This window comes from Pollicipes pollicipes, unplaced genomic scaffold (assembly GCF_011947565.3).
Source record: "Pollicipes pollicipes isolate AB1234 unplaced genomic scaffold, Ppol_2.1 Scaffold_6138;HRSCAF=7277_pilon_pilon_pilon, whole genome shotgun sequence".
NCBI lineage: Eukaryota > Metazoa > Arthropoda > Thecostraca > Pollicipedomorpha > Pollicipedidae > Pollicipes > Pollicipes pollicipes.
Genome location: NW_023596818.1, coordinates 1,787,668 through 1,812,112, shown reverse-complemented (window position 1 = coordinate 1,812,112; position 24,445 = coordinate 1,787,668). Strand labels below are relative to the sequence as shown.

Genomic DNA, 24,445 nt, shown 5'->3' with positions numbered 1-24,445 from the left:
AGACCTAGATTCGGAGGACCCACTCCCGACAGACCTGATCACTCGGAAGGCCCACGCCCGAAAGACCTGCCCCCTGAAGGCTTACGCTTGGGAGACCTTCGCTCCAAGTTGGCTCATGTCTGTAAGACCGACTCTCGGAGTATCTTCGCTCAAAAAATATACGTTCCAAAGACCTTTCTTCGGAAGATCTATTCTGCAAATACACTGGAGTCCGGTTTCGGAGTCAGTGTTCAAGAAACGATGTCAGAATACGCAAGCGGGTGTCCTTACGCGCAAATCTGGCTACATTCATATCAATGCACTGAATTATAAAAAGGAGACTACACCCCCATCCGAGGTAATAGGTTTAAACCGCTTATTTCGCCATCTCACAGCTGTTCGTCCTCCCAACCATTGGCTGTTGCCTGTTGACGTCGTTGCCACAGGCCACTGTTCTACTTGGCTCAGATTTCACAAACTGCGTTCAAACGCTTGCCTGCTCGGATATCAACTAATCGTCATATCACATCGGCTGAAAGACGCCTGGGACAGTTAAAAGCGTTAAAAGGCACCACGAAGAGAAATCGGTTCCAATGAAATTGTGAATGACCATCTCTACCGTTTTTCAGATAATTCTGGGCCCATTTCCTCTCAGGATTGGTCGGAAAGACATCCATTGAATTCGGTGTAGGTTCTACCGAGAGCAATTCGAATCACATATTTTAAAGCTAACCTTGCATTGTTGGACGGCTGGGCTTGTTTCTCACTGCTGGACGTCGAGGGATGGGCACGTACCCTCCTTGGGAATTAGGTTGCGGATGATTTTCATGATTTGTTCGGGCTCTAGGAACATTTTATGAGCCTTGCTGGTACGCATAGTGCGGGTACACTAGAAAGTAGCTCATGCGAGCTGTATTGTGGCTTTCTCAGTTCATCAGCACATTAGGGAAATGAGTGGCGATAAGTGTAGATGAGATTAGTTAGGAATATAATAGCAAGATACGTGACACGATAAGTTTTTCTACCTTGGAAGAGAAAATGATTGTGCAGGAGCCTGTCCAGGTGAGTTGCGCGCCCACTTGCGTATCTTGGCATGCCAACTGATGGTTCTCCTATCTAAAAACAATTGTTTCTATGTTTTTGCCACCTAGCCCCAATTTATGAACCAATTCATTTGTTCTGCTGTGTTAAGGTCCTTTTTGGAGTATGGGAGTATTGATGAATATTGAAAACATGTAATGGTTCCAGCCCATTTTCTTCTCTGTATTGATACTTGGCAAAATATTCTAGAACTTGTTGCAACAAAAATATATGATTTATCTATTTGAGAGAGGGGCACCACACACTGAGACTTAAGTGAAAACGTGTGTCCATGTTGAAGGTATTGTGCCTGTATGGCACATGGCTGCAGTAGGCATTCTGGGTCAGATGAAGAATGGGTGAGAAACAAAGAAACCACAATGAAAAGACAAGCCAATGTTAAATGGCAAAGTTATGTAATAAAACATTTGGCTGAGGCAGGCAGGGTGTGTTTCTCTAAAAATTTGCCATCTAAATGGAAAAAATGCTGTAAAATTTACAGTGTTCCTGGAAACTACTCTGTTTTATTCAAAACTCAAATGGCTTGTGAGCTCCTAAAGTGTTGTGAATTTTGAGATGCCCCTGTTTCCTCTTGATGGCTGCAATATTGATGGCTTAAACACCATGCTATTATTTCAGCATAGATCCTTTGACTCAGAAATTATAGAAAGTAAGGACAATTGTGTATAGATAAAATACTGGAGCATTATTAGTATTCTATAAATTTGATCAGTATATTGTGAATGACTTCCAAAAGTCTACTTAAGTCTGAACAGGATATGTGCCATTGTAATGTGATGAGGCAAGATGCTCCACATATGTGTCAACTTTATGCTGAAGAAATGCTTCTGAATATCATTCAAAACCAATTGATGACCTATAACCTGTAGCAGTCCCCATGTTATACCTAGGCACAAGTTGAGAGATGGCTATGTTTGAAACCAAGACAGTTTCTGGATATGGAACCTTATGCACACACATGGATGGGATAACCCTTTATGTGAAGTGGCATATTTTGTGGATAAGGCCTGCACAGCATTTTCTCTCTGTGAGACCTAAAATTAAACTCAAATATGTCTTGAAGGTTTGTAATTATGTTTATTGAAGGGGTATTGCCATGCCATATTTGTTCTCTGCATGGCTAAAGAGTGTGATCTGGATAAATGTGATTTCACAATACCTGGTATGAACTTGAATCAAGAAATGGTAGTAACAATGCACATCCAGAACTGGGTCAATCCTGATTATAAGTGATTGGATATATATATTTATTAGAATTCTATAAATAACTATAGTTGAATGGGACATTATATTTCTATTATACATGGTATGCTACTTTGTAGCCTTCTCAGTTACAGGTTATAGCTGGATTGACAGAACCCATGACATGATGGGAGGTCCAAGGTTGCCAAACCATCTGTGCTCAGTTTACCTCACTGTTGACCAGGAATGTTTCAGTATGATTACATCATGATTATGGATGATGCTTCTGGTCAACTGGTGAGCAGTTTGTGCAGTGGTTTGATTGGAATGTTGATAAATGTAGTGACATTAAATAGAGTGGTGTTCTAGGCTGTTTTTATGCTGCTGATATGTGCTAGCTCATGACCAAGAGCATGGGTGTGTGGCAGCAGTAGCAGCAAAGAACAAAGTATGTTGGATACCTGGCTCATTCCTTTTAACAATGTAGCAATGAATAATATCATGGAATGTGTATGGCCTGTTATGGGTGGTATGTTATGATGGTCACTAAAACATACTCCCACATATGTTGCACTGTCTTTCACTACAAGGAATGTATGGAACCTGAAACTCATGCTCTGTACTGGTTCTATTTGACAAGCGTTGAAGTATTGCACTGTTTTATGATGCATCTGAAGCATGTTTTCTACCTTATTTACTCACTGCAATAACACTTGTTGGCAAGTGCAGTCAGTGAATCACTGAAAACCTGAGCATGTTGTTGCCGCTTGTTCATAACACAATGTTGTTGTTCATAACACAATGTTGATATTTTTGTTCCAGGCTGCTGTCTGGCACTGCCTGAATCATTATGCATATGCCGATGCTACATTTCTGGCAGAACGCCTGTGTGCGGAAGGTAAGGGTGCCATCAGATGTTGTTGACTGCATCATATGTTGTATTGTGAGAGAGATAGAGGGTATTACCCATAAATCATTGCTCTTCCCTGTGTGTGTTACCCACCACTGGGGTGGGCTGCAAACAGTTTTTCAAGCACCCTAGATGAAACCCAAAAAATTGTGTTCTATGCCATCTCCTGAAAGGATGACATAAGAGTGCAGAGAGAACCAACTCTTGCAGCTACTCAGTTGTACCATAGTGATGCTTCAGTCATGTGTCACTTGGTTAGCTGTACCCCTATTGGACCCATGCCTCATGTTTTGATTGGTAATATTCCACTGTGGTGTCAGCCTTGGCTCAGCAACTGCCCTACTGTTGCCATGGTCTGTTGCAGTCATGCCCAGCTGACCCACTGCCCCTTCCTCCAACAGTGCAATCGGACGAGGCGCTGTTCCTGCTGGCCACCTGCTACTACCGCTCTGGCCGGCCGGGCCAGGCGTACACGCGCCTCAAGGCACGCCACCTGCGCCTGCCACAGGCGCGCTACCTGCTGGCGCTGTGCTGCTACGAGCTGAACCAGCTGGCCGAGGCCGAGGCCATCCTCAGCGGCGGCAGCATGCTCAAGCCGAAGGGTCACGACGACGTGACCAGCGAGTTCGGCGAGTCGGCCAGTCTGGCGCTGCGGCTGCTGGCGCGCATCTACCTGCGCACGGAGCGCAAGGCGCGCGCAGCCGAGGCCTGCAAGAAGTCCCTCAAGCTCAACCCGTTCCTGTGGAGCGCGTTCACCGACCTGTGTCACCTGGGCGAGGCGGTCGACAGCAGCAAGGTGTTCACGACGTCCGGACTGGAGAGCTTCGCCATGTGCCAGGGCCACGGGGTCGCCTGGCCGACGCTGGGCCAGACGGACGGCCCGCAGCCGCCGCACACCGTCGCCAACGTGGCCAACATCAACATCACCAGGTGCGACCGGCCCCTGGAGCGCCGGCGGGCGGGGCGTGCTCGCCGGCGTGCGACCGCTTCTCACCGCGACTGGTATGGGTGCTGGCCGTGATTGTGTCCTAGGCACCGAGGCTCGGGTGTTACAGCGTCCATTGTGAACGTGCGCCGTAGCAACGCGGCGGTACATGTGACAGTAGCCAAGTGTGACGTGTCGTCTTTCCTCCTCCTGGTGCCGGTCTATGTGCCAAGTCCTCTCCGGTCGTGTTCAGTTGGTCTGCCGCCGGCCGGAGCCGGCCGGCCCCGGCGGCGGCCGCAGCCGCTGCTCCCCACCGTCGTCCGCGCCGTCTGACGTGTAATGGTATGCGCCGCCGGCAGCACGCCGTTCCAGACGCCAGTGAACGCGCTGAGTGGCGCCGCGCTCATCCCCTCGTGTGGCCTGTCCGTCTCCAAGCCGACGCCCGACTCGGAGAACGACGCGCCGCGCTCAAAGCAGGCCCTGTTCCGCTCTCAGCTGAACTCCACGCTCGGCTCGTCGCCGTGCACGCCCAGGTGAGCCGCCCCCGCCCCGGCCCGAGCCCGGGCCCCGGCTCGGCCTCGGCCGCGCACTCAGCACACTGGAGGCATGCTGTGTGCGACTGCGACAGAGATGTGGCTGTATCGGTCTAATAAAAGTCGTCCATGCGGGGCTGTGCACAGCAGGGCACTGTCTAACGTTGGGCGTTTTTCTGCTGAATTGTGTAGGTATGGACAGTTATTCCATAGATACATGATACCACTGGCTCGCAGTACTAGATTCGCAGAACTAGATATATATGGTTTGTTGCCGCAAAGCTCATGGCGCGCGTGCTGTTTTTATCCATTAGCCTCTGTAAGGCCGTGTTCAAAACGCCCGATGGCACGCGTGATGCTGAGCACTGTTCGCTGGTGGATCAGCGTGCGTGTGCGCGCGCGCTCGTGTGCGTGTGCGTGGCTGACGTGGCCGGGGCCGCTGCAGCTTCGGCTTCCTGCCGATCGAGACGCCGAGTCCAGGCGAGCCGACGCTGCCGCTGGGCCTGCTCAGCTCGTCGCCGGCGCTCACCAACAACGCCGAGACCGAGCCCAAGGCGTTCGGACGGCGGGTGAGAGCGCCCCGCCCCGGCCGCTGCTGGACGGGCGCGGTCACCGCCACGAGCCCGCTCCCGGTCACAGGGTCTGGGTCGAACCGCTTCTCGGTCTGCTGTGGCTTTGTTCAGTTTGTTTTGGACGATCTTGGCAGTAGCCATATTTTGTGTGCTGAAAATGTTGCAATACGGTAAATGCGTGTGCTGTGTCAGCTAGCGAACTGACGTATATTGATTGTTTTGATCATAAATTTATGCCGTTTTATGGTTACACACTGCACCATGTCTTTTGCGCCTGGTGTTGCCACTTCATTCCCGCCATCGCGAGCTTTCCTGTATGTGCCCCCTGACCGTCACACTTTTATAAGCTGTCCATAGTTACGTGGCTCAGTTCTGTGCGCCCGTGCTTTACCATGCTGTTTGGAATAAGCTTCAGCATGCAACTACCTGGTAGAGGTGCCTTAGATGTTTTGAGTTAACGACCTGTGGCTGGTGGCATGTGGTGCAGATGAGACAGATGCAGGCTCAGTTGACTGTGGACCGCGTGGGGTGGGGTAATGTGGCCTCAGTCGTGGCCAGGGCTGTGCCGCTCTGGCTCCGCTCGTGACTGTACGTGAGCGGCAGGCTGTAGGAGCGTGTTACTTTCTTGACGCGGGCCGGCTTGTGAGCAAACACAATAGGGCCCGCGCCGTGCATGTACCCACAGAGCCGCCCTGTGTTCAATACGTGGCGTGTGTCGGGCATACTGAAACCCAAGTACCAGAAGTTTGCTTTTCGTAAGATGTGGGGGTTTGTAGCTCCTTTGATAGTGTATGGTGTGATGTGACAGGTGTGAGGCCATGTTTTCTTTGTACACTTGTGGTGTCTGTTTACTGTGTTTTGTGGGTCCACATAACACCCGATATTCTGCACCTTGTGTTGTCACTGACTTTCCGTCGTTGCGCCATTGCGTCGCCTGAACAAAAGAAGCTGTTTACGTTGAGAACATAAGTTGTTGATTACTGCTGCATGCTATGTTACCGTTAGCTGCATTTATGACTTGACTCAGCTCGGGGTTTCTGTGCTCCGTCTGGCAGGCCTGTGCCGTCTCTTTGAGCCGGATGTCACTTTGTGTTGTCGCGTGGCATGCGTTTGGCTCGCCGCGGCGGCGAAAGCGTGACGTCGACATAGCTTTGCTGGGCCGTGCCGCGCTTGACCCGTCGGCCTCCCGCCGCGGGCCCTGACCGGAATGATGACCCCAGGTGCTGAACCGGAAGGACCGCAGCATGTTCGGCCTCAGCGGCAGCTCTGTCAAGGAGAACAACAAGTCCAACCGGCTGGTGCCGCCCAAGTCGCCGTCGCGCAAGATCAAGACGCGCTCCTCGAAGACGGCGCTCTCCACGCCCAACTTCAACGAGCTGAACGAGAAGAACAAGAGTGACAAGCTGCGGGCGGAGGCGCGCGGCCGGGGCAGCGAGACCATCACCAGCGCGGCCGACACCAAGCCGCTGACGGCGCCGCAGCTCCAGGCCACCGCGCTCAGCATTCAGAAGTGCTCGGCAGGTGGGCCCCGGTGCCGGCGGCGGGACGCGGTCGGGCAGACCCCGACTGATGGTCGGACAGTGGCGGGCCCGGGAGCCGTCAGCTGCCGGTGTGGTCTGGTGTGATGACGGCCGTCGGCTGCCGGTGTGGTCTGGTGTGATGACGGCCGTCGGCTGCTGGTGTGGTCTGGTGGGATGACGGCCGTCGGCTGCTGGTGTGGTCTGGTGGAATGACGGCCGTCGGCTACTTGTGTGGTCTGGTGGGATGACGGCCGTCAGCTGCCGGTGTGGTCTGGTGGGATGACGGCCGTCAGCTGCCGGTGTGGTCTGGTGGGATGACGGCCGTCGACTGTGGGTCTGGTCTGATGGAATGAGGGGTGGAGAGGCAGACGCCTCGTCCGTTTTGAGGACGCCCAGCAGCTGGTACTGGTAGTGTAATGGCTAAACTGCGCGTCTGGAAAACAGAGGCACGGGGTTTGGTCCCCCGCGGCGCCCGCCTTTCCTGCCAGGTTGAGAGGTAAGCGATGTCACATACCCTCATCAGCTGAGTGTGCTGTAAGTCCCTGACGGCGATGACGAGAATGCCCGGACGACGGGCCGTGCGTCTTTTGTGTGCTGATCAGGCCGTCAGGTGGCTCCACCAGAGCCGGGCGTGAGCTCGTCCAGTGATCGCTTACGGAACCTGCATTCGAATCGAACTGCTTATGCCCTGTTGTAGCTCACTAGTCAGCAGGCGCCCGTTTCTCGTAGATCTCGCGAGCCAACGGTAAGTGAAATTATATTCCCCAGGCTATGGATGCCCTGAGTTATATGCTGTGTAACTCACGTCCGTTCCCGAGGCTCCAGGAGGATATGACGCGCCCACCACCGGCCATTGTGTCGCATGCGGCCTGGCCGGTGTAGGGTCCGATGTCCCCATCCATTCCTCTGTATTCTGAGGCCTGATACACCGCTGTACAGCTCGGTGTGGCGTCTGCGACGCTGTGCGCCGCTCGCCTCACGTGACGCCTCGTCCGTGCCGTCGGCAGAGGGGCTGATGCACCTTCTGCGTGACGTGGGCGCGGCGTACCAGCAGCTGAGCCAGTTCGGCAGCCGCCGAGCCATAGAGCAGCTGTCGGCGCTGCCCAGCCACCAGTACAACACCGGCTGGGTGCTCTCCATGCTCGGCAAGGCCTACTTCGAGCTCAACAACTACAAGCAGGCCATCAGGTGCGCCGTTGGGGCGGACGGCGTCAGTCATGCGCCGCGTCAGCGGTCTGGATCACGTGCTGGGCTGAACACCTAGCTGTTGCGCTTGTTTGGGGGCCGAGGACAGCTGACGCTGTCACGGTTCGTGTGTTAGTTGTGCTGCTTGGTTGGCAGACTCACATTTCTATCGCTCGTGTCCGGGCCGTTGTAACCCCCTCCCCTGCGGGCAGGTTCTTCCAGATGGTGCGCGATCGTGAGCCGTACCGGCTCGAGATGATGGAGTACTACAGCACGGCGCTGTGGCACCTACAGCGCGAGGTGGAGCTGTCCGCTCTGGCCCAGGTATGGCGGCGGCCCGGGAGGCCTCCGGGGCCGCCGTTGCCCGCAGCTTCCGCCGCAGGCTGTGAGCAGTGCTGGTGACCGCTGGTCGTGTGCGGACTGTACGGCGTTGCCGCAGGATCTGATTGGTCGCTGTCTGTGCGCTGGCGCCGCAGGAGGACGTGATGGACCGCCGACTGTGTGCTGACTGTGCTGTGCTGGCGCCGCCGCAGGATCTGATGGACCACGACCGACAGTCGGCGGAGGTGTGGTGCGCCGCAGGCAACTGCTTCTCCCTGCAGAAGGAGCACGAGACGGCTATTCGGTTCTTCACGCGCGCCGTCCAGGTAGGCGGAGAAGGAGAGAGAAGAGCGCAGGGCTTTCGGTGCGCTCGGCCGCGCACACCGGAACACAGCGTATTGACCAGGGGCGCAGGCTTGTTAAATCCCACTTTGCTTCAAACCGCTTTGGCATTACCGTATATGGTCAAAACACCAAATAGCCTGATGTTCCTAAAAAGTTGCCGGCGTCATGACTCTGTAGGCTGCAGCCGCGAATAGGTCCGGTAGTGTTGTCCGCGTGGTGTCAGCGGAGACCGCCGCCGGGAATGCGACGCGACACCTCTGGCGGATCCGGATCACGCTAAGCTACCGTTTTTGGTTAACACTCAACTGCTTGTTACTTCAACGATGTATATCGTCACTTACTTCAGTAAAGAGCAGGCAAATGGTCACAGACTGGGGAGCAGATGATCCTTTTGTGCAGCTATCAGTTTAACGTTTGTTGAACGCAAAGGCACCGGCAGTGCATATGCACAGCTAAAATCGCATCGACAGTATTTAACGCCCAACACCCGAAAAACCTAGAGTTGTACCAGATGCTGACTATTAAGGACTGTACGGATTGTCTGTCTCGGGCGTTCTCTCATTAAACTGACCTGGCAGCGTCCAGGACCTCCGGACTTGGAGTTTAAGCATTGTCCACTGTTGGTTTTTACTTCTTTTTTTGTAAATCAGTCCTTCATGTAACTTCCGAATTATGGGTTACGCCAACCGCACCATAAGTCGCATGCGCGTGGCACATGTCATTAACACTTATATTTGACGAAAACACCCTTCCCTATTTAAAAGACGCACGCCAGCACTGCCGACACCAGAACGTGACAATTTGGACATACGGCACGGATCAAGGTTGCAGACTGCTTTGCTGCGCGGAGTTCTCGTTGATGGCATCGATGAAGGCTTGGCCGCAGCGTTGTAGCACGTAGCCGGTCCACTGCCGCGGCGGGCCAATCCGCAGCTCGCTCATGCCTTCGCCGTGGCGCCGTAGTCGAGGTTTGTCGCACCGGTCGGGGCCCTGTTTTTATTCGGAGGCTTCATCAGATTTGATGGCTAGCGGATGCGTTTCTTCATCATGCTGCGCCACAGCACCGCTTCCTGCACCAGCTTGGTGACCTCGTCATGACCCCGCTGGGCGCACCAACTCAGACCTGACGGCACCGCTGCCCCTGCCAGCCCGCGCCACCTTGCCGTAACGCTCCACGCTCACCGCCGCTGCGCCGCTGTGTGCCGCTGTCAGCAGCCTGGGGACCACAGCGCTGCTCCCTCCGTGTGCCGTCTGCACCCCGGGGAGTACAGCGCCGCACCCTCCGTGTGCTGTCAGCACCGCGGGGAGTGCAGCGCCGCTCCCTCCGTGTGCTGTCAGCACCGCGGGGAGTGCAGCGCCGCTCCCTCCGCGTACTATCTGCACCCCGGGGAGTACGGCGCCGCTCCCTCCGTGTGCCGTCTGCACCCCGGGGAGTACAGCGCCGCTCCCTCCTCGTGCTGTCTGCGCCCGGGGAGTACAGCGCCGCTCCCTCCGTGTGCCGTCTGCACCCTGGGGAGTATAGCGCCGCTCCCTCCTCGTGCTGTCTGCGCCCGGGGAGCACAGCGCCGCTCCCTCCTTGTGCTGTCTGCGCCGGGGGAGTACAGCGCCACTCCCTCCGTGTGCCGTCAGGTGACGCCCCAGTTTGCCTACGGCCACACGCTGCTGGGCCACGAGTACGTGCTGACCGAGGAGCTGGACAAGGCGCTGGCCTGCTTCCGACGCGCGGTCAGCATCGACCCGCGCCACTACAACGCCTGGTGAGAGCCCGCCGGCACGCGCTCGGCCCCGCCCCACCAGCAGGACCTGTCGCGAGCTTCCGGCGGGCTGATGCTCGCGGCGGAGGTTTCGCTGACGTGAAGGGAGAGGTCGAACGGCGGACCGGTGCCCTTAATTGTGGTTCGTTAAAAGGATTTGGCAAATGTAGGAAGGATCTTTTACTCTAACAGGACTAATGCATAATCTCACGGAACTTCGGCCAGTGCGTATGTCATCTGATGACAGCAATATCCCTGGAGGCCCGGGGTTGGTTGTAGCCCTAGTACGGCGACCCATAAATGACAAGTAACATCAACTTGATCTGTGGAATTCGGAGCGTTATTCGGCACTGTCGGGCTTCTCACCAGCTCACCCGAAAGCACCCGCCCGCGGTGAAGAACTCCCTTCGTCTGTGACGTATTCCGTTGTCGGCCCGCAGGTACGGCATCGGCATGATCTTCTACAAGCAGGAGCGCTACACCATGGCGGAGATGTACTTCAAGAGCGCGCTGGCTATCAACCCGCAGAGTTCGGTCCTGATGTGCCACGTGGGCGTGGTAAGCTGGCGCCGGCCGACGGGCTGTGCTGTGCATGCTGTCAGCGGGTCGGCGGCGGTCCGAGCCGGCGTGGCGCGGCGGTCAGGTGCTGCTGGCGGAGCTTCCGCGCTTCTGACCCGGCCGTACGCTGCCAGATGGGTGTCAGTATGTTGCCGCTTCGTTCGTGTACGTGCTGGCCGCGGCATGCCTCTTTCCGCACGGGTCAGACTAGTGAATGACTCGGGCGGAACCGAGAGCTGTCTGAAATCCACCGAATTTACATGTAGCCGAGTGCCATTGCGTCTGTCGAAAGTGTTGGTGCGCCGGGTTCGTCATTTGGTCAACACTGCTGCCCGGCATGACTGCGCAGTGGAGCCCCGTGCAAGTGTGGGCAGCGGCGGCTCCCAGCTGGTCCGCTGGCCGCTGACCGGCCGGCGAGCCGCAAGGACGGCCAGTTGGTCTTGCGAAGGGTGACAATGGGGAGGTTCACAATACTTGAACGAGCGGTAAATGGATGTTCAACATATTGCCCACTTATTTTTAAAAGGTGGGTAAAAAAGGAAATTTGAATTAAAAATTGTAAAAAACGAAATTTAGAAAGGGTCATATTGAGGAGTATGTGAAGCTCAAAACGTGGCCATTGTAGTCCGTTCATTCAGAATGGGTTCGGGGATCGAGCAACATCTCCGTGAGTCAGCGTTGGCGTTGGTCCAGCATCGCGTCGCGCCGCTTGATGCAGGGTCGGAATGTACCGGAGTCTTCAATGGGAGTTGGTCCGGCTGGGGCGGACGTGCACGCAAATGACCCCTCGTGACCCCTGTGACCTGACCCACCCCTCACCGAGCCTCCCCGCCGTCAGGTCCAGCACAACCTGCAGAAGACGGACGCGGCGCTGGCCACGCTGAACCGCGCCATCGCGCTGGACCCCGTCAACCCGCTGTGCAAGTTTCACCGGGCGTCGGTGTTCCTGAGCTCGGACCGGCTGCAGGAGGCGCTGGACGAGCTGCAGCAGCTCAAGCAGATGGTGCCCAACGAGAGCCTGGTCTTCTTCCTCACCGGCAAGGTCAGGCTGGGCCGAGCGGCCGGCTGAGCCGCCCGCTGCCCGCGGCCAGGCGTGCGCGAGAGCACTGCCAGATGGCGGGAAATCTAGAACACGTTACGGCATGCAGGAGCCGTTTTCAGAAGTTATAACACGTTGCAGCTACCAACGTGGATTTGTGAATATGCCAGTGTTTACCGACACTGCTTATTGTTGTGTAGTCGTAAATGTCCATTTGAGTGGGGCAGTCTACTCCAGCCTGTTCATAAGTAGCTGTCGGCAGCGCTTGGGCCGAGCGGTCGATCAAACTGAGCACGTGCCCGAAGCAAGCTCAGGTCCTTTTTCCATACGTGGGTCACGAGATGGGCCGGCCGAGTCCATATATATATATATATATATATATATATATATATATATATATATATATATATATATATATATATGTATATATATATATATATGTATATATATATATATATATACATTTGTTTACATGTTCGTATGTATATGTATATGTATATGTGTGTGTCGCCAGGTGCACGAGAAGCTAGGCCAGGCCCACCTGGCGCGCATGCATTTCTCCTGGGCGATGGACCTGGACCCGAAGGGAGCCAACAATCAGCTGAAGGAGGCCATCGAGCCGGCGCTCAGCAGGCTTCCGTCCGACGAGGACAAAACAGGTCAGCCCCCTGTCCTAATGTCAAGACAGGTCAGCCTCCGGCCCTTATGTCAAAACAGGTCAGCCTCCGGCGCTGATGTCAAAACAGGTCAGCCTGTGGTCCTGAAAACAAAACAGGTCAGCCTCTGGTCCTGAGGACAACACAGGTCAGCCTCCGCCCCTAATGTCAACAGGTCAGCCTTCTGTCCTGAGGACAAAACAGGTCAGTCTCCGGTTCTGAGGTCAAAGCAGATCAGCCTCCGGTCCTGAGGGAAAAACGGGTCAGCCTCCTGTCCTAATGTCAAGACAGGTCAGCCTCCGACCCTAATGTCAAAACAGGTCAGCCTGTGGTCCTGAGGACAAAACAGGTCAGCCTCCTGTCCTAATGTCAAGACAGGTCAGCCTCCGACCCTAATGTCAAAACAGGTCAGCCTCCGGCGCTGATGTCAAAACAGGTCAGCCTGTGGTCCTGAAAACAAAACAGGTCGGCCTCTGGTCCTGAGGACAACACAGGTCAGCCTCCGCCCCTAATGTCAACAGGTCAGCCTTCTGTCCTGAGGACAAAACAGGTCAGTCTCCGGTTCTGAGGTCAAAGCAGATCAGCCTCCGGTCCTGAGGGAAAAACAGGTCAGCGTGAGGTCAAATAAGGTCAGCCACCTGCCACAGCCGCGGCGGAGCAGGGCCATCTGGCAGGTGTGTGTCAGAAGATTCGCGTGCTGTCGTCATTAACATGGACCACGAAGTGCGTGTTGGACAAAATGTGTCGAGATTCCCGGTAGGACCGTTGCAGCACTGGGTGTCTTGGAAACCAGAGATACGGGGCGCGATCCAACGCGGCGTCGGCCGTTCCTGCCCGGGTGGGAGGCAGTGGGCCCCGCATTGAGAAAGCTCCCGAGTGGGTCGAGTCCCAACGACGACGATGACCACACCGACAGAGCGTCTTTCGAACTATCGCAGTGCTGTCATTGCTCGGGTCGGAGCGGAGGTCAACCACGGGTGGAATGAGGTTCTGCGGTCGGTGTCGCACAGCCCTGTGAGGCCATGTCCGGGCGGCACAGCGGCCCCTGCCAGACAGCCGCGTCTCGCGTGTAGGGCGGCCGCGCCGCCAGGCGGCCGGTCCGCGTGCGGTGCTGCGCGACCCGGCTGTGCTCGTGGCTGACCGCTGTGTGGTGCCGCGTCTGCCGCCAGGCGGCGAGGGCGGCGTGCTCGGCGACTCTTCGTTCCTGCCGGCCGACGCCAGCGCCGCGTCCGACGCCATGGAGCAGTTCCACCCGATCCAGGCCATGGAGAGCGACGAGAGTTTGTAACGGCTGGCCAGCTGTAGACGCCAGCCGTGCGGCGCACGCCGCCGCCGGACGCCGCCCCAAGCGGACGAGTGGCCGGGCGCCGCGCGCCCCTGCCGCCGTCAGCTCGCCGCCGGCGCTGCCTTCGCCGCGGCGCCGGCCGCTGTGATCGGAGCGTCACTGCCCCCCGAGTGAGATGTGAAGGCCGCGAGCGAGCCGGGCGCCTGTGGCGGCGCGGCTCCGGCCGCCGGTGGTCGGCGGCGATGATGGCGCGCCGCGGACCGGCGTGATCACGCGGCACTGGCGCGGCGCGGCCACCCTCGACACCCAGCGTCACCCGCTGTCTGACCTCCGTCGTGCGACCGCGCCCCAGACGCCCGCCAGTGTCCGCGCATGCATGTGCTGCTTTATAAGCGTGTGGCAGAGCGCCCAGCTAGTCCGGTGACTAAGCTTTTAATGTAGAATCGACTCCTGGTCGGCTGTTGGCGGGGCGCGCGGTGACTGGCCGTGCCAGGCCGGTTTCGTGCACGCGGCGCCGCTCTTCGTACTGCTTTGTGGGTCGGAGGAGAGCGGGCGCCCTGTTGGATTGTGGTAGGGGTTAATACGGTCGGCTGGTGGTAATGGAGCTGTGCCGCGAGATACCGAGTACCGCCACGCTTCTCCGGCGGCCAATGGAGCCACGCGTTGGCGTGCTGGAACAATGCTCGTGTGTTGGTCGGTCGGAGAAAAGGCCGGAGTGGGGCTGGAACGAGCGCACAGCAGGGATTGGTCGGAGGAAAGGCCGGAGTGGGGCTGGAACGAGCGCACAGCAGGGGTTGGTCGGAGGAAAGGCCGGAGTGGGGCTGGAACGAGTGCACAGCAGGGGTTGGTCGGAGGAAATGCCGGAGTGGGGCTGGAACGAGCGCACAGCAGGGGTTGGTCGGAGGAAAGGCCGGAGTGGGGCTGGAACGAGCGCACAACAGGGGTCGATCGGAGGGAAGGCTGGAGCGGGGCTGGAGGGGGCGCACAGCAGGGGTTGAACGCCTCCAGGAGGGGCCAGCTCTCAGCAAGGAATCCCCGGAGAGCTCCCAACGCCTCACGCCTGGCCAGGCCTTCGATGAACGACTCCGTACATTCGCTGATCGTTCTCGCCGTCACCGAAAAGAAATGTCGGCGCATCCTTCCAGCACACTAGGAGGGTTAAGATAAAACAGCGTCATGGTTCGTGAGTTGGCTGGAAAATCCGGCCGCCGCGCACAGCGGCTGATGGATGGCTACACATCCATCGTTTCGGGTTTGCAACACGTTTTCCGGACGTGCCATATGTGTCGAATGAGAGGTTAGCTTTCTTCAGCATTCGGTTTGCTTGGCCGCCGATAATTAAGCGGTTCCTGATTCGAATTTATCAGATCATAGTTTGTACTGAATATGTATCATATTCTCTATCTAGGGGGAGCAGCTGTGAACCTGTGGTGTGATGACGCCGGCCCATCCGTGGAACAGAAATTCGGTAAAATTACGAAACTATATTACGCAGCTCTGCCATCCGCTGGTGAGCATTCCCGACGCCGCCCGGACCATCGGCGCAAACCAGCCCTCCAGCGGGCTCAATAGCTGACAGCTGAAACACGCCCAGCTGTGATGTATGCCTTCCACGTTTTGCCCGCCACAAGGTCTTTGAACCCCTGCCACCAACCAAAACAGCGGGACCGAACGAATGGGTCACAGTACAGTATTGGCTTAGCCTTTATGCCATATACTTTGCTTTATATAAAATGTGTAAATCTATAGGTTACATATCAGATCTCTGCAGTGTGCTTGCACATGGGTGGAACTGTCCATCTCTGCAGTCTCGCTCCGGCGCCGGTACCGACCCCAGCCCTCATCCGGCAACAGATCACCAGATATCACTTGGCGCGAAAACGTGCGGGCTTTGCAAAAACTCGCTCCCCTGCCCCCTCCCCACACACACACGAACGCATACTACATTTTACGAAGCCTCGCTCCCGTACCTAAGGCGTAACTGAACCATCGGAATGCTAGTGCGTCCCATACCTGTATGATTTAATCCTTGTGCATCTTTCGCACGATAACGCATCACATAAACCCGCCCTCAAGACCGCTCGGAACCCAATTTCCCACTGGCCTGAGTTCGATACAGGTGACTACGCCGGGAACGTGTCGCGCGTCATTGGCGTTCTGGAGTTGGCACATACGTGGCCCGAGCGGCAAGCTCGGCCCCGCGCCGACGACGGAGCATGTCCCCGCCCCAGCCAGCGCTGATACCGCTCAAGCGCGAGGCGGAGACGGCTAGCCCGCCGCCCGGTCCCTCGGCGGCGGCTGCTCCACCACCAGCGCCATCACGTCCATAACGTTGGTGCCCGTCTGGCCGACGAGGATGTGGTGCGCGCCGCTGCGGAACCGGGCGAAGAACGCGTACGAGTCGTTGTCGGCGAGGTACTGCTCGGGACGGAGGCCGGCCGCCCGCGCGTCGGCCGCCACCGCTTGGTCGACCACGGCGCCGGCCGCGTCCGTCGGCCCGTCCCTGCCGTCGGTGCCGAAGCAGAGCAGGGCGGCGCGCGCCGTCGGCGGCAGGCGCCGCTCGCGCACCAGTCGCTCCAGCTCGAGCGCGAACGCCAGCGCCAGCTGCTGGTTGCGGCCACCGCGGCCGGCGCCGCGCACGATCACCGTGGTCTCGCCGCCCAGCAGCAGACAGAGCGGCCGGCCGGCAGGCGGCGGCAGGGCGACCAGCCGCTCCGGCGGCAGCCCGGCCGCCCGCAGTCGCGCCGCCAGCCGGCCAGGCAGCGGCACCAGCCGCCCGGCCGCCAGCCACTCAACCACCTCAGCCAGCAGCGCGGCCACCTCGCCGCAGTCGCCCTGCACGGCCGCCGACAGCAGCGCCGCCTGGTGATCGCCGGCCGCCTCGGCCAGCATGGCCTCCAGCGCCAGCCGGTTCGAGCCCACCAGCACGTTGTGCGTGCCGGCGTCGGTCGGCCGCTCGTGCTCGTGTTCGTGCTCGTGCTCGTCGGCCTCGTCGGCCTCGGCGGCCCGCAGCGCCTCCCGCACCAGCGGCTCGTCCAGCAGCTGGTAGCGGCGCAGGACGGCCGCGGCGGCCGGCGCGGCGCCCGCCACCGCCACCGTCGGGCCGCTGGCGATCAGATCCAGCGGATCGCCCACCACGTCTGAGAGGATGAGTGCCAGCGTGCGCGCGGGCCGTGCCAGCCGCGCCAGCCCGCCGCCCTTGAGGCGCGACAGGCCGCGCCGCGCCGCGTTCAGCTCCTGAATGGAGGCGCCGCGCTCCGCCAGTTGACGCGACAGGCAGGCCTTGAGCGGCAGGGTGAGCGGCGGCCGCGGCGCCGGCAGCAGTGCCGAGCCGCCGCCCGACAGCAGCACCAGCAGCAGGTCACCGGCAGACAGCTCCGCCGCCAGCTCGGCGATGCGGCCGGCTGTGCGCGCCGCCGCCGCGTCCGGCTGGTTGTCGGCGGCGCCCTCGCACACCTCGATGCCGGGGAGCAGGTGCGCCGGCCGCGCGCCCACCGGCACGCTCAGCAGGCCGCGCACCAGGTGTGGATGGAGCAGCTGCTCAACTGCTGCTGCCATGCCCAGCACTGCCTTTCCCGCGCCCACCAGGTACACGTTGCGGCTTAGCGTGTAGCTGCGGCCGTCCACCGTCAGCTGGTCGTCGTGCCGCTGCAGGGCGCGGCGCACCAGCTGATCAGGCGACACGGCGTCCACAGCGGCTGCTGCCAGCTGACGCAGCCGCTGTCCAGCAGGCACCATCTCCCTACAGGTCAGGCAATCAGGTGGTTTGTGAGCCTGGGTTGGCACTAGTGGTCATAGAAACAGCTTGAAACATCGCTTGGTGAGAGCATCACCAATGTGTCCTTGATAATGTCATTTAACCACTATCTTCAGGTAAAGTGAGGGTGGATCTAAGTACAACATTTTATGAATGTGGTTCCCAATTTAAGATAAAGTTTTTGTAAGTAATGGATATTGCTTGTACACCAAGTAAATTAGGCCCACATACATTAATGGGTAATTTGGAGATACAGCAACAAGGAATAATTAATGAGTAGGCACTACCACACAGCATGAGTATGTATCAGGTGGGATGACTGAAGGGAATCCCAGACCCCAGGAAATCTAAGACATGTAGATGGAATTCCAGATTGCCCCTATTGCAGTCTTTTCTTTTCATTAATATCTACAATATGAGGCCTTAATTTGAGTTTATGTTTTGGGCAAGGTAGAACCAGCAATTGATATACCTCTGCCAAATTGGTTGAGCAATGAACTAATTCACATGAAATTGACCACAACCATCCACATTGCACACAAACTCCAACTTATGTGCATGTTTGACATCCCATCTGAATTTGGGGCCACAGCAGGCTGAAAATCTGGTTGATTTCAAGCTTTTTTGACCCAATATGAAGAAGGCTTCTAAACCCCACATTAATCCCACGAAATCTCATGTATCCTGATTGCAAGTGACGGAAACTTTAATGACAGAAACCATGGGGTACAGGAGCTTTTGTACCCCGAACCTTTGTGAACAAAATGGAAATGTAAATCCTTGACTGGTAACTCACGAAGAACGTTATTTTTCATCTCTTACCTCTATAGTAAGGCCAAATGTTTCGAACTGAGTTGGAGAGCTGTGTGTAAACGTAGACAGCGCTCGCACCCACCCGATTAGTTTTCGTGGCTTCAACCCAATGTTCGGTCTTATTGCTCTTGTCACAGATGCGCTATTAATGTAGATTTTTGTGGATTTGTGCTGTCGGCTGCTTCATGAGGTGGCGCGTGCCATCTTCACGTTGAATGTGTTCGCGTAATTCGTGTTGAGTCTGGCGAGGAGGGCGCGTCCGCGTACATCTGGCATTGAGGCATGTCCAATTTCCATCAACCAGTTGTTCAGTGTGTTAGACCGTTCCCGCGAAACGTACGCCGGGAGTACCGGATTGCGGGGTGCCGGTTTGCTGTGCAATCAAAGAGTCATGATCAGTGTCGCAGTATCTTTTTATTTTCATCCCAATATTGAGCTTAAATATTTTGTTTACTCCAAGGGTTCTGATCATGACGGCAGGAGAAGCACAGACTTTGTGTTCTCCTTCAGAACATTATCCAATTAGTCCTAATCCCTGTCAAAGTATGAATGATTGGTTCCATTTACTACCAAACCCAAAGTGTGCAAGCAGCACCCAAAAGACTGATGTGAGCTCAGAAGCAGTGCAGAGGGAACATCAATTCTTTATGACCGTGGCTGAAATGAAATGTAAATGAACCATTTGCAGGTCAATTTGCCATAAATTCCATCCACAGCACTGGGCACCTACATGACACCAGTACACTGACCTTGTGTTTATGTGTACGTGACTCAGCCCAAGCCAAATAACATACATCCTCAATTTTGGCATGAAACAATGTTTTTGCAGTATGATGGCCCCAGATTACATTCATAGTATTATAGTTCCCTTGAGATTGGCTTCCAATGTGCTGAAATTAATGGTTATTGTGCTCTAAACTGATATATGCTCAGATGTGCTGAAAGTTTTGGTGTGATGTAGCATGTACTTTGGACATGTTTGCCATGATGTATATGGTGTAATTTAATGTATGACATCAATATGTGGAAGCCCTAAACCAGCTGTGGCATTTTGTCAATTTCTCCCAGTTATTGAATTCATGCTGATCCTAAATCATGAAATAATTGGGGGGCAAGCTCCACAGAATTGACACTTGCAATGGGTAGGGTCTTGTTATTCTTTTTCCATGCATAGTTAAAAGTAAAAGTGCTTTTAAAGATGGAAGATACATGAGGCATTCCTTTTATGCCTCCTGATATTGCCAGGCTTGTGGCTGTCAGGTGGAGCATGCAATGCCTGTTTCAGATTGTCAATTTATGCTACCCTGATCAGATAGCTTAAGCTTTGCTCAAAAAGATACCATTTTTGATGTAGGTTCTTATTTACCAAGGACATTGTTGCCCTCAATCATTTAAGGGAATATTTAATATTTGAAGGTATTCAAGTAAACATCAGATATGATAAAACAAGCCCACTTATATCTGTTGGTACCACTTTTAGGTGAAAAACTGCTCCAGATGGCATAGTTTTCTGTTTAGTCAATATACTTCACAATGTGTCATGGTTTAATTATATCATCATACCTTCCACAACATTGATTTAGAACCAGCTGATGGCTGTTGTGTCTTGAAATCATGTTCAGAACACCAGATATGAACACCTTCAATTATGCTGTTATTGGCAGTCATTGCAGCATGTGGTATGGAAAAGCAGGATTTGAATGATGTAATTATGACATTGTGAAGGTGAAGGTAATTTGAAATACTCTCCCCAATATACCTTCCCAATTTTGGTGGGTGCTTAGCTCAGAAACTAGAGGGGCTTAGGTCTTAAGAAGGGCAGTATTGTGAACAGCATTGAAAGGTCTTCAAGATGACTATTTTAGGTTAAAACCCATGCAGATGTGGAACTCTTCCTCTAACAGCAAGACATAAAATGTAATGGAGTCAAATGCCATTGATCACCTCAAAAGGGTAATGATGGCTATGGCATGGATGTTTGAAAATAGTGCTTCTTGGAAAGATGTGCTGTTTGGAGGCAGATTTATGAATTATCTGTTTTGTTTTGTTTATATCAAGTTGAAAGATAGGTTTGGTGGGATAGTTTAATTACAATTGAATCATTCTGATGTTATCTAGCACCCTGGGTATGTCTCCCACATCAAATCGACATATGAGACAACAACATGCATGTGGAAAAAGAATAAAGCCTTTGCTGTTGCTATTCATTTCGCTTTGAGCAGATGCATTCTTACCTTCTGATTTCATTAACTTAGACCAGTTAGGTGAACAATTTAACTCTTCTTGCATTTGTTGTATGAAGTCCCATCCTTGCTGCAGGGGAAAGGACACAGCAGACTGGAGCCAGACCGATAGGTCACACTCAAAACATCCGCGATGGCGTCCCGCCTGCGGCCGGGATCGCAGAAGAAGCAGATGAAGGAGAAGATCGTGCAGATCTACGAGTCGTTCTTCCGCGGTGAGGACCTGGTGGCGTCCAATGCCAATTTCTGGGACGAGCTGTTCCTGCTGAAGCCGAAGGTGGTCGTGCTGGAGACGGAGCTGTCGCGGCTCTCCGGCGAGCAGCTCGTCGCCCTCAAGACGCCACTCAACCAGCTGTTTGCGCGCTGCGTGGCGGTGGCCTGCGACGAGCACCTGCTGCGCGCGGCGCACGCGCTGCAGACGCTGGCGGGCGTGGTGGCGGGCGTGTGTCGGCAGACGCGGCCGGAGCCCAGTCCCGACCCGGTCGACCTGCTGCCCGGCTGCGACGCGGCCGAGCGCGAGATGGGCGTGCTCTGCGGCCGCTGCGCCGAGCTGCTGGCCGGCCCGTACCCGGACACGCTGCGCGCGTTGGTGCTGGACGTGCTGCTGGTGGTGGCCGTGGCCGCCGCCGACATCAGCCGCAATGCTCTGCTGGAGTACCTCATGATCAACAGCTCGCTGTTCGAGCCGTTGATCCAGCTGCTGTCGCACAGCGCCACGCGTTCGGTGCACGGTCACAAGTGCGTGCTGCTGCTGACGCTGCTCGTCAACTATCGCAAGTACGAGGCGGCCAACCCGTACGTGGTGAAGCTGTCCATATTGGACGACGAGCTGGCGCTGAACGGCTACAGCCAGGTGATCACCGCCGCGCTCACCGAGTTCAACTGGAAGTACTCGGCGCAGACGTACGACGCGCAGAACCAGGGCTGGCTGTCGAGCTTCACCAGCATGGTGGGCAACATGTTCGTGGCTGACGAGCTCGCCACGCGCACCGAGAGCATCAAGGCGAACCATGGCGTGCTGGTGGCGCTGTACGAGGCCGTCCACCTGAACCGCAACTTCATTGCGACGCTGACACAGGCGTCGACGGACGCGAGCCAGCCGCCGTCGCCGCAGAGTACGCTGGACCGCGAGCAGGCGCCGCCGCCACTGCCCGTCGCCGAGCTCAGCCCGCCCGTCAACCTGCTGGTGGCGTTCCTCGAGTACTGCTCGATCGTCATGCAGGACACGAAGTCGGACGCGGCCGCCAACAACGTGCGCCAGTGTTTCATTGTGTTGACGTGCGTGTCAGAGGACCAGTATTGCAACTCTCTGATGCATGACGCCAACCTGGTGTTCGTGGTGCGTCTGCACCGGCTGCCGATGCGACACCGCAAGGCGGCGGACCGGCCGGCGCACCCGCAACCGCTCGCCACGGCACTGCTCGACCTCACAGTCGAGTTCGTCATGTCGCACCTGATGAAGCGGTTCCCGCTGGACCTCTACCTGCAGTGTGTGGGCATCATCCACCGCGTGCTCTGTTACCAGAAGCGCTGTCGCGTGCGCCTGGGCTACCACTGGCGCGAACTCTGGTCGGCGCTCATGTCGCTGCTCAAGTTCATCGTGGCGAACGAGAGCGCCGTGGTGAAGCGCACCAACGTCTTCGAGCTGGCCATCATGGTGGTGAACATCTTCAACCTGTTCATCACGTACGGCGACACGTTCCTGCCAACGCCCTCCAGCTACGACGAGCTCTACTACGAACTGATCCGCATGCACCAGGTGTTCTCGAACCTGTACTCCATGTCGCTGCGCTACTCGAACGAGGGCGAGCACCGCGAGAGTGCCATGCGACTCACCAACAACCTGGTCAACATCCGCGCCATTTGCAACCACTTCTCGCCCAAGATCGACGCGTGGTCGCAGACCAACAACCAAACGAGTCTGACAGAGGAGCAGGTGCTGGACGTGGTCCGGTGCAACTACGAGTCGCTGACGCTGAAGCTGCAGGAGAGCCTGGACCAGTATGAGCGGTACGCAGAGAGCCCGCGCTACTCCAGCTTCTTCACGGCCGTAGTGCGCAGCGTCGTCCGTGACACGTGGGCCGGCCTTAACTTCGACGCCGTCGATCATACCACGCTGCTCAGCCAGCTATCGCAAATATCGTGATAACGCCGCCACCGCGGCGCGCTGCGCGGAGGGAGACGCGCCGGCCCGGGCCGCTCGCGCGCATAAGTCGATTGGCAATGCAGCTCACGGCCTTGTTCTGAAGTGTGATAAAAGGTTAATTTACGATCGGTGATCGTGTTACAAGGGCTTTGGGGCGCGACATTGATGTGTTGTTCGCGAGTGTTAGCGAAAGCTGGTCGCTGGGTGCGCGGAGTCGGTCTATTTTCTTTCACTTCGTGATGTGACGTCTCGTTGGACCAGCGAATCTGTCACGTGGAGACCCTCATGCAGTCACAGCGTCTCATGCTGCCTCACCCCCCCCCCCCCCTTCCCCCGCCTCACTGTTCGTTCACTGCGACACATGAGACTGTGCGCGGTGAATCGTGAGCTGTGTTTTGAACCCGATTCTTGGAAGTCCGCCAGCTGTGCATGGCAGACGAGCCTAGCATTAGTTTATGCTGGGCTGGTGTCACTGCGGTCCTTGCTTTACTCGTCTCGGATGCTGTTTATTTTGTCGTCACGTGCAATGCCGTTTAAACAACATATTTGTCGACGTACAAGTGATGTTAATGCTAAGTGCGGTTCGAGAAGAACCTGAATGATCCAGTTGTGACGGTACTCTGCGATCGATTTCGTGATGCAAACTGTATGAGAGTTTCGGGCATTCGTGTTCACGAAAACTTCGAGGGTGAAAGCAACGTACAGTCTGCGTTGTAGCAGGTAACTTGGACCATCACTTGAGCTGCTGCGGCGTCATACGGCTGGACATGGTTCTGTCGGTCGGACGCTACCACCAAACAGTTCGCGGTCGTGACATGCAAGTGTTTCGGTTCTAAATGTTGCTTACGGGCGCGGACCTGTTGAAGAGTGACTGCGGTATGTGTGATGCGTGGTTTGATTCCTAGCATATGGGGTGTTCATGCTTGCGCCAACATGATTATTTCAATGTTGTTTTCTGCGCGGCCCGTCTCGACGCGCCATCGTGGTTTTGGGCGGGGCTGAAACGGTGACTAAGTGCACCACTTGAGTGGCCCAGTTCGGCTGTTCGGTATTCTGGGAGCCCATATCTTCGAAGATGTCCTAGAACTCCCGGCCGATTTCGGACTTGTAAGCATCGTGATCGGCTCTAGCGGGTTAACTAATGGCCTTCTTAAAGTGCTGGCCGCTCAAGGTCACAATTCAAGGTCACATTCTGGCTCAGGTGACTGGGTAGTTCTCATCACCCAAAAGTTACGGGCGATGGGGGATATTTCAGAGCCTTGAATGAGACATTGAAAGGTCAGGGCTTTTTGACGAACGCCAGCCTATGCACTGAAGTTCAAAAATCTGAAATCGGCCAGTAACTAGCGATGTGGAGTTCCTTGTCATTTGATCGTGAATAACGCCTTGAGCGATCATCTTGAGAGATAGGGCTTTTCAAGGGGCACTAGTCCATACGGCAGTGAATATTCTCATGCTATTGAAATCCGAACTTGCCCGGCAACTTACGGGTAACGTGGGGCTACCCTTCATTTGAGCTTGAATTCTGCCAGGAATGGTGATATTGAGTTCTTTTAACGAACGGTAGTGTATGTGAGGGGTTATCTGTGCTGGGGTGCGCGTGCACTGCGCTGCTGCCTGG

The 24,445-nt window shown here is 55.9% G+C and overlaps 3 protein-coding genes across 3 annotated transcripts; 2 read left to right on the top strand and 1 right to left on the bottom strand.

Moving 5' to 3' along the window:
• Positions 1-735: 735 nt before the first annotated feature.
• Positions 736-14,046, top strand: Cdc27 (cell division cycle protein 27). Its single transcript, XM_037229845.1, has 14 exons — positions 736-1,041; positions 3,085-3,160; positions 3,574-4,102; positions 4,457-4,630; positions 5,076-5,199; positions 6,423-6,723; positions 7,730-7,910; positions 8,120-8,231; positions 8,441-8,554; positions 10,203-10,330; positions 10,768-10,885; positions 11,724-11,927; positions 12,439-12,583; positions 13,750-14,046. The coding sequence occupies exons 1-14, from the start codon at positions 1,018-1,020 to the stop codon at positions 13,866-13,868; spliced, it is 2,349 nt and encodes a 782-aa protein (XP_037085740.1). The 5' UTR covers positions 736-1,017; the 3' UTR covers positions 13,869-14,046.
• A 1,322-nt stretch (positions 14,047-15,368) lies between these two features.
• Positions 15,369-18,507, bottom strand: LOC119106037 (glycerate kinase). Its single transcript, XM_037229631.1, has 3 exons — positions 18,445-18,507; positions 16,962-17,607; positions 15,369-16,538 (listed from the first exon to the last, which is right to left on the bottom strand). Exons 2-3 carry the CDS (start codon positions 17,601-17,603, stop codon positions 16,134-16,136), a joined length of 1,047 nt encoding a protein of 348 aa, XP_037085526.1. The 5' UTR covers positions 17,604-17,607; positions 18,445-18,507; the 3' UTR covers positions 15,369-16,133.
• A 125-nt stretch (positions 18,508-18,632) lies between these two features.
• On the top strand, positions 18,633-23,771 carry LOC119106202 (armadillo-like helical domain-containing protein 3). Its single transcript, XM_037229809.1, has 2 exons — positions 18,633-18,715; positions 20,755-23,771. Exon 2 carries the CDS (start codon positions 20,812-20,814, stop codon positions 22,822-22,824), a length of 2,013 nt encoding a protein of 670 aa, XP_037085704.1. The 5' UTR covers positions 18,633-18,715; positions 20,755-20,811; the 3' UTR covers positions 22,825-23,771.
• The last annotated feature ends 674 nt before the right edge of the window (positions 23,772-24,445 follow it).

What these genes read in the sequence shown, in the direction of transcription:
- Cdc27 (XM_037229845.1), top strand. Translation starts at nt 1,018, where the DNA reads ATGATTGTGCAGGAGCCTGTCCAG. An exon ending in TTGTGCAGGAGCCTGTCCAG is followed by an intron (nt 1,042 to 3,084) that starts GTGAGTTGCGCG and finishes TTTTTGTTCCAG; the next exon opens with GCTGCTGTCTGGCACTGCCT. An exon ending in TGATGTGCCACGTGGGCGTG is followed by an intron (nt 10,886 to 11,723) that starts GTAAGCTGGCGC and finishes CCCCGCCGTCAG; the next exon opens with GTCCAGCACAACCTGCAGAA.
- LOC119106037 (XM_037229631.1), bottom strand. Translation starts at nt 17,603, where the DNA reads ATGGTGCCTGCTGGACAGCGGCTGCGTCAGCTGGCAGCAGCCGCTGTG. An exon ending in TGATCGCCAGCGGCCCGACG is followed by an intron (nt 16,539 to 16,961) that starts GTGGCGGTGGCG and finishes GGCCGGCCGCTC; the next exon opens with TGTCTGCTGCTGGGCGGCGA.
- LOC119106202 (XM_037229809.1), top strand. Translation starts at nt 20,812, where the DNA reads ATGGCGTCCCGCCTGCGGCCGGGATCGCAGAAGAAGCAGATGAAGGAG.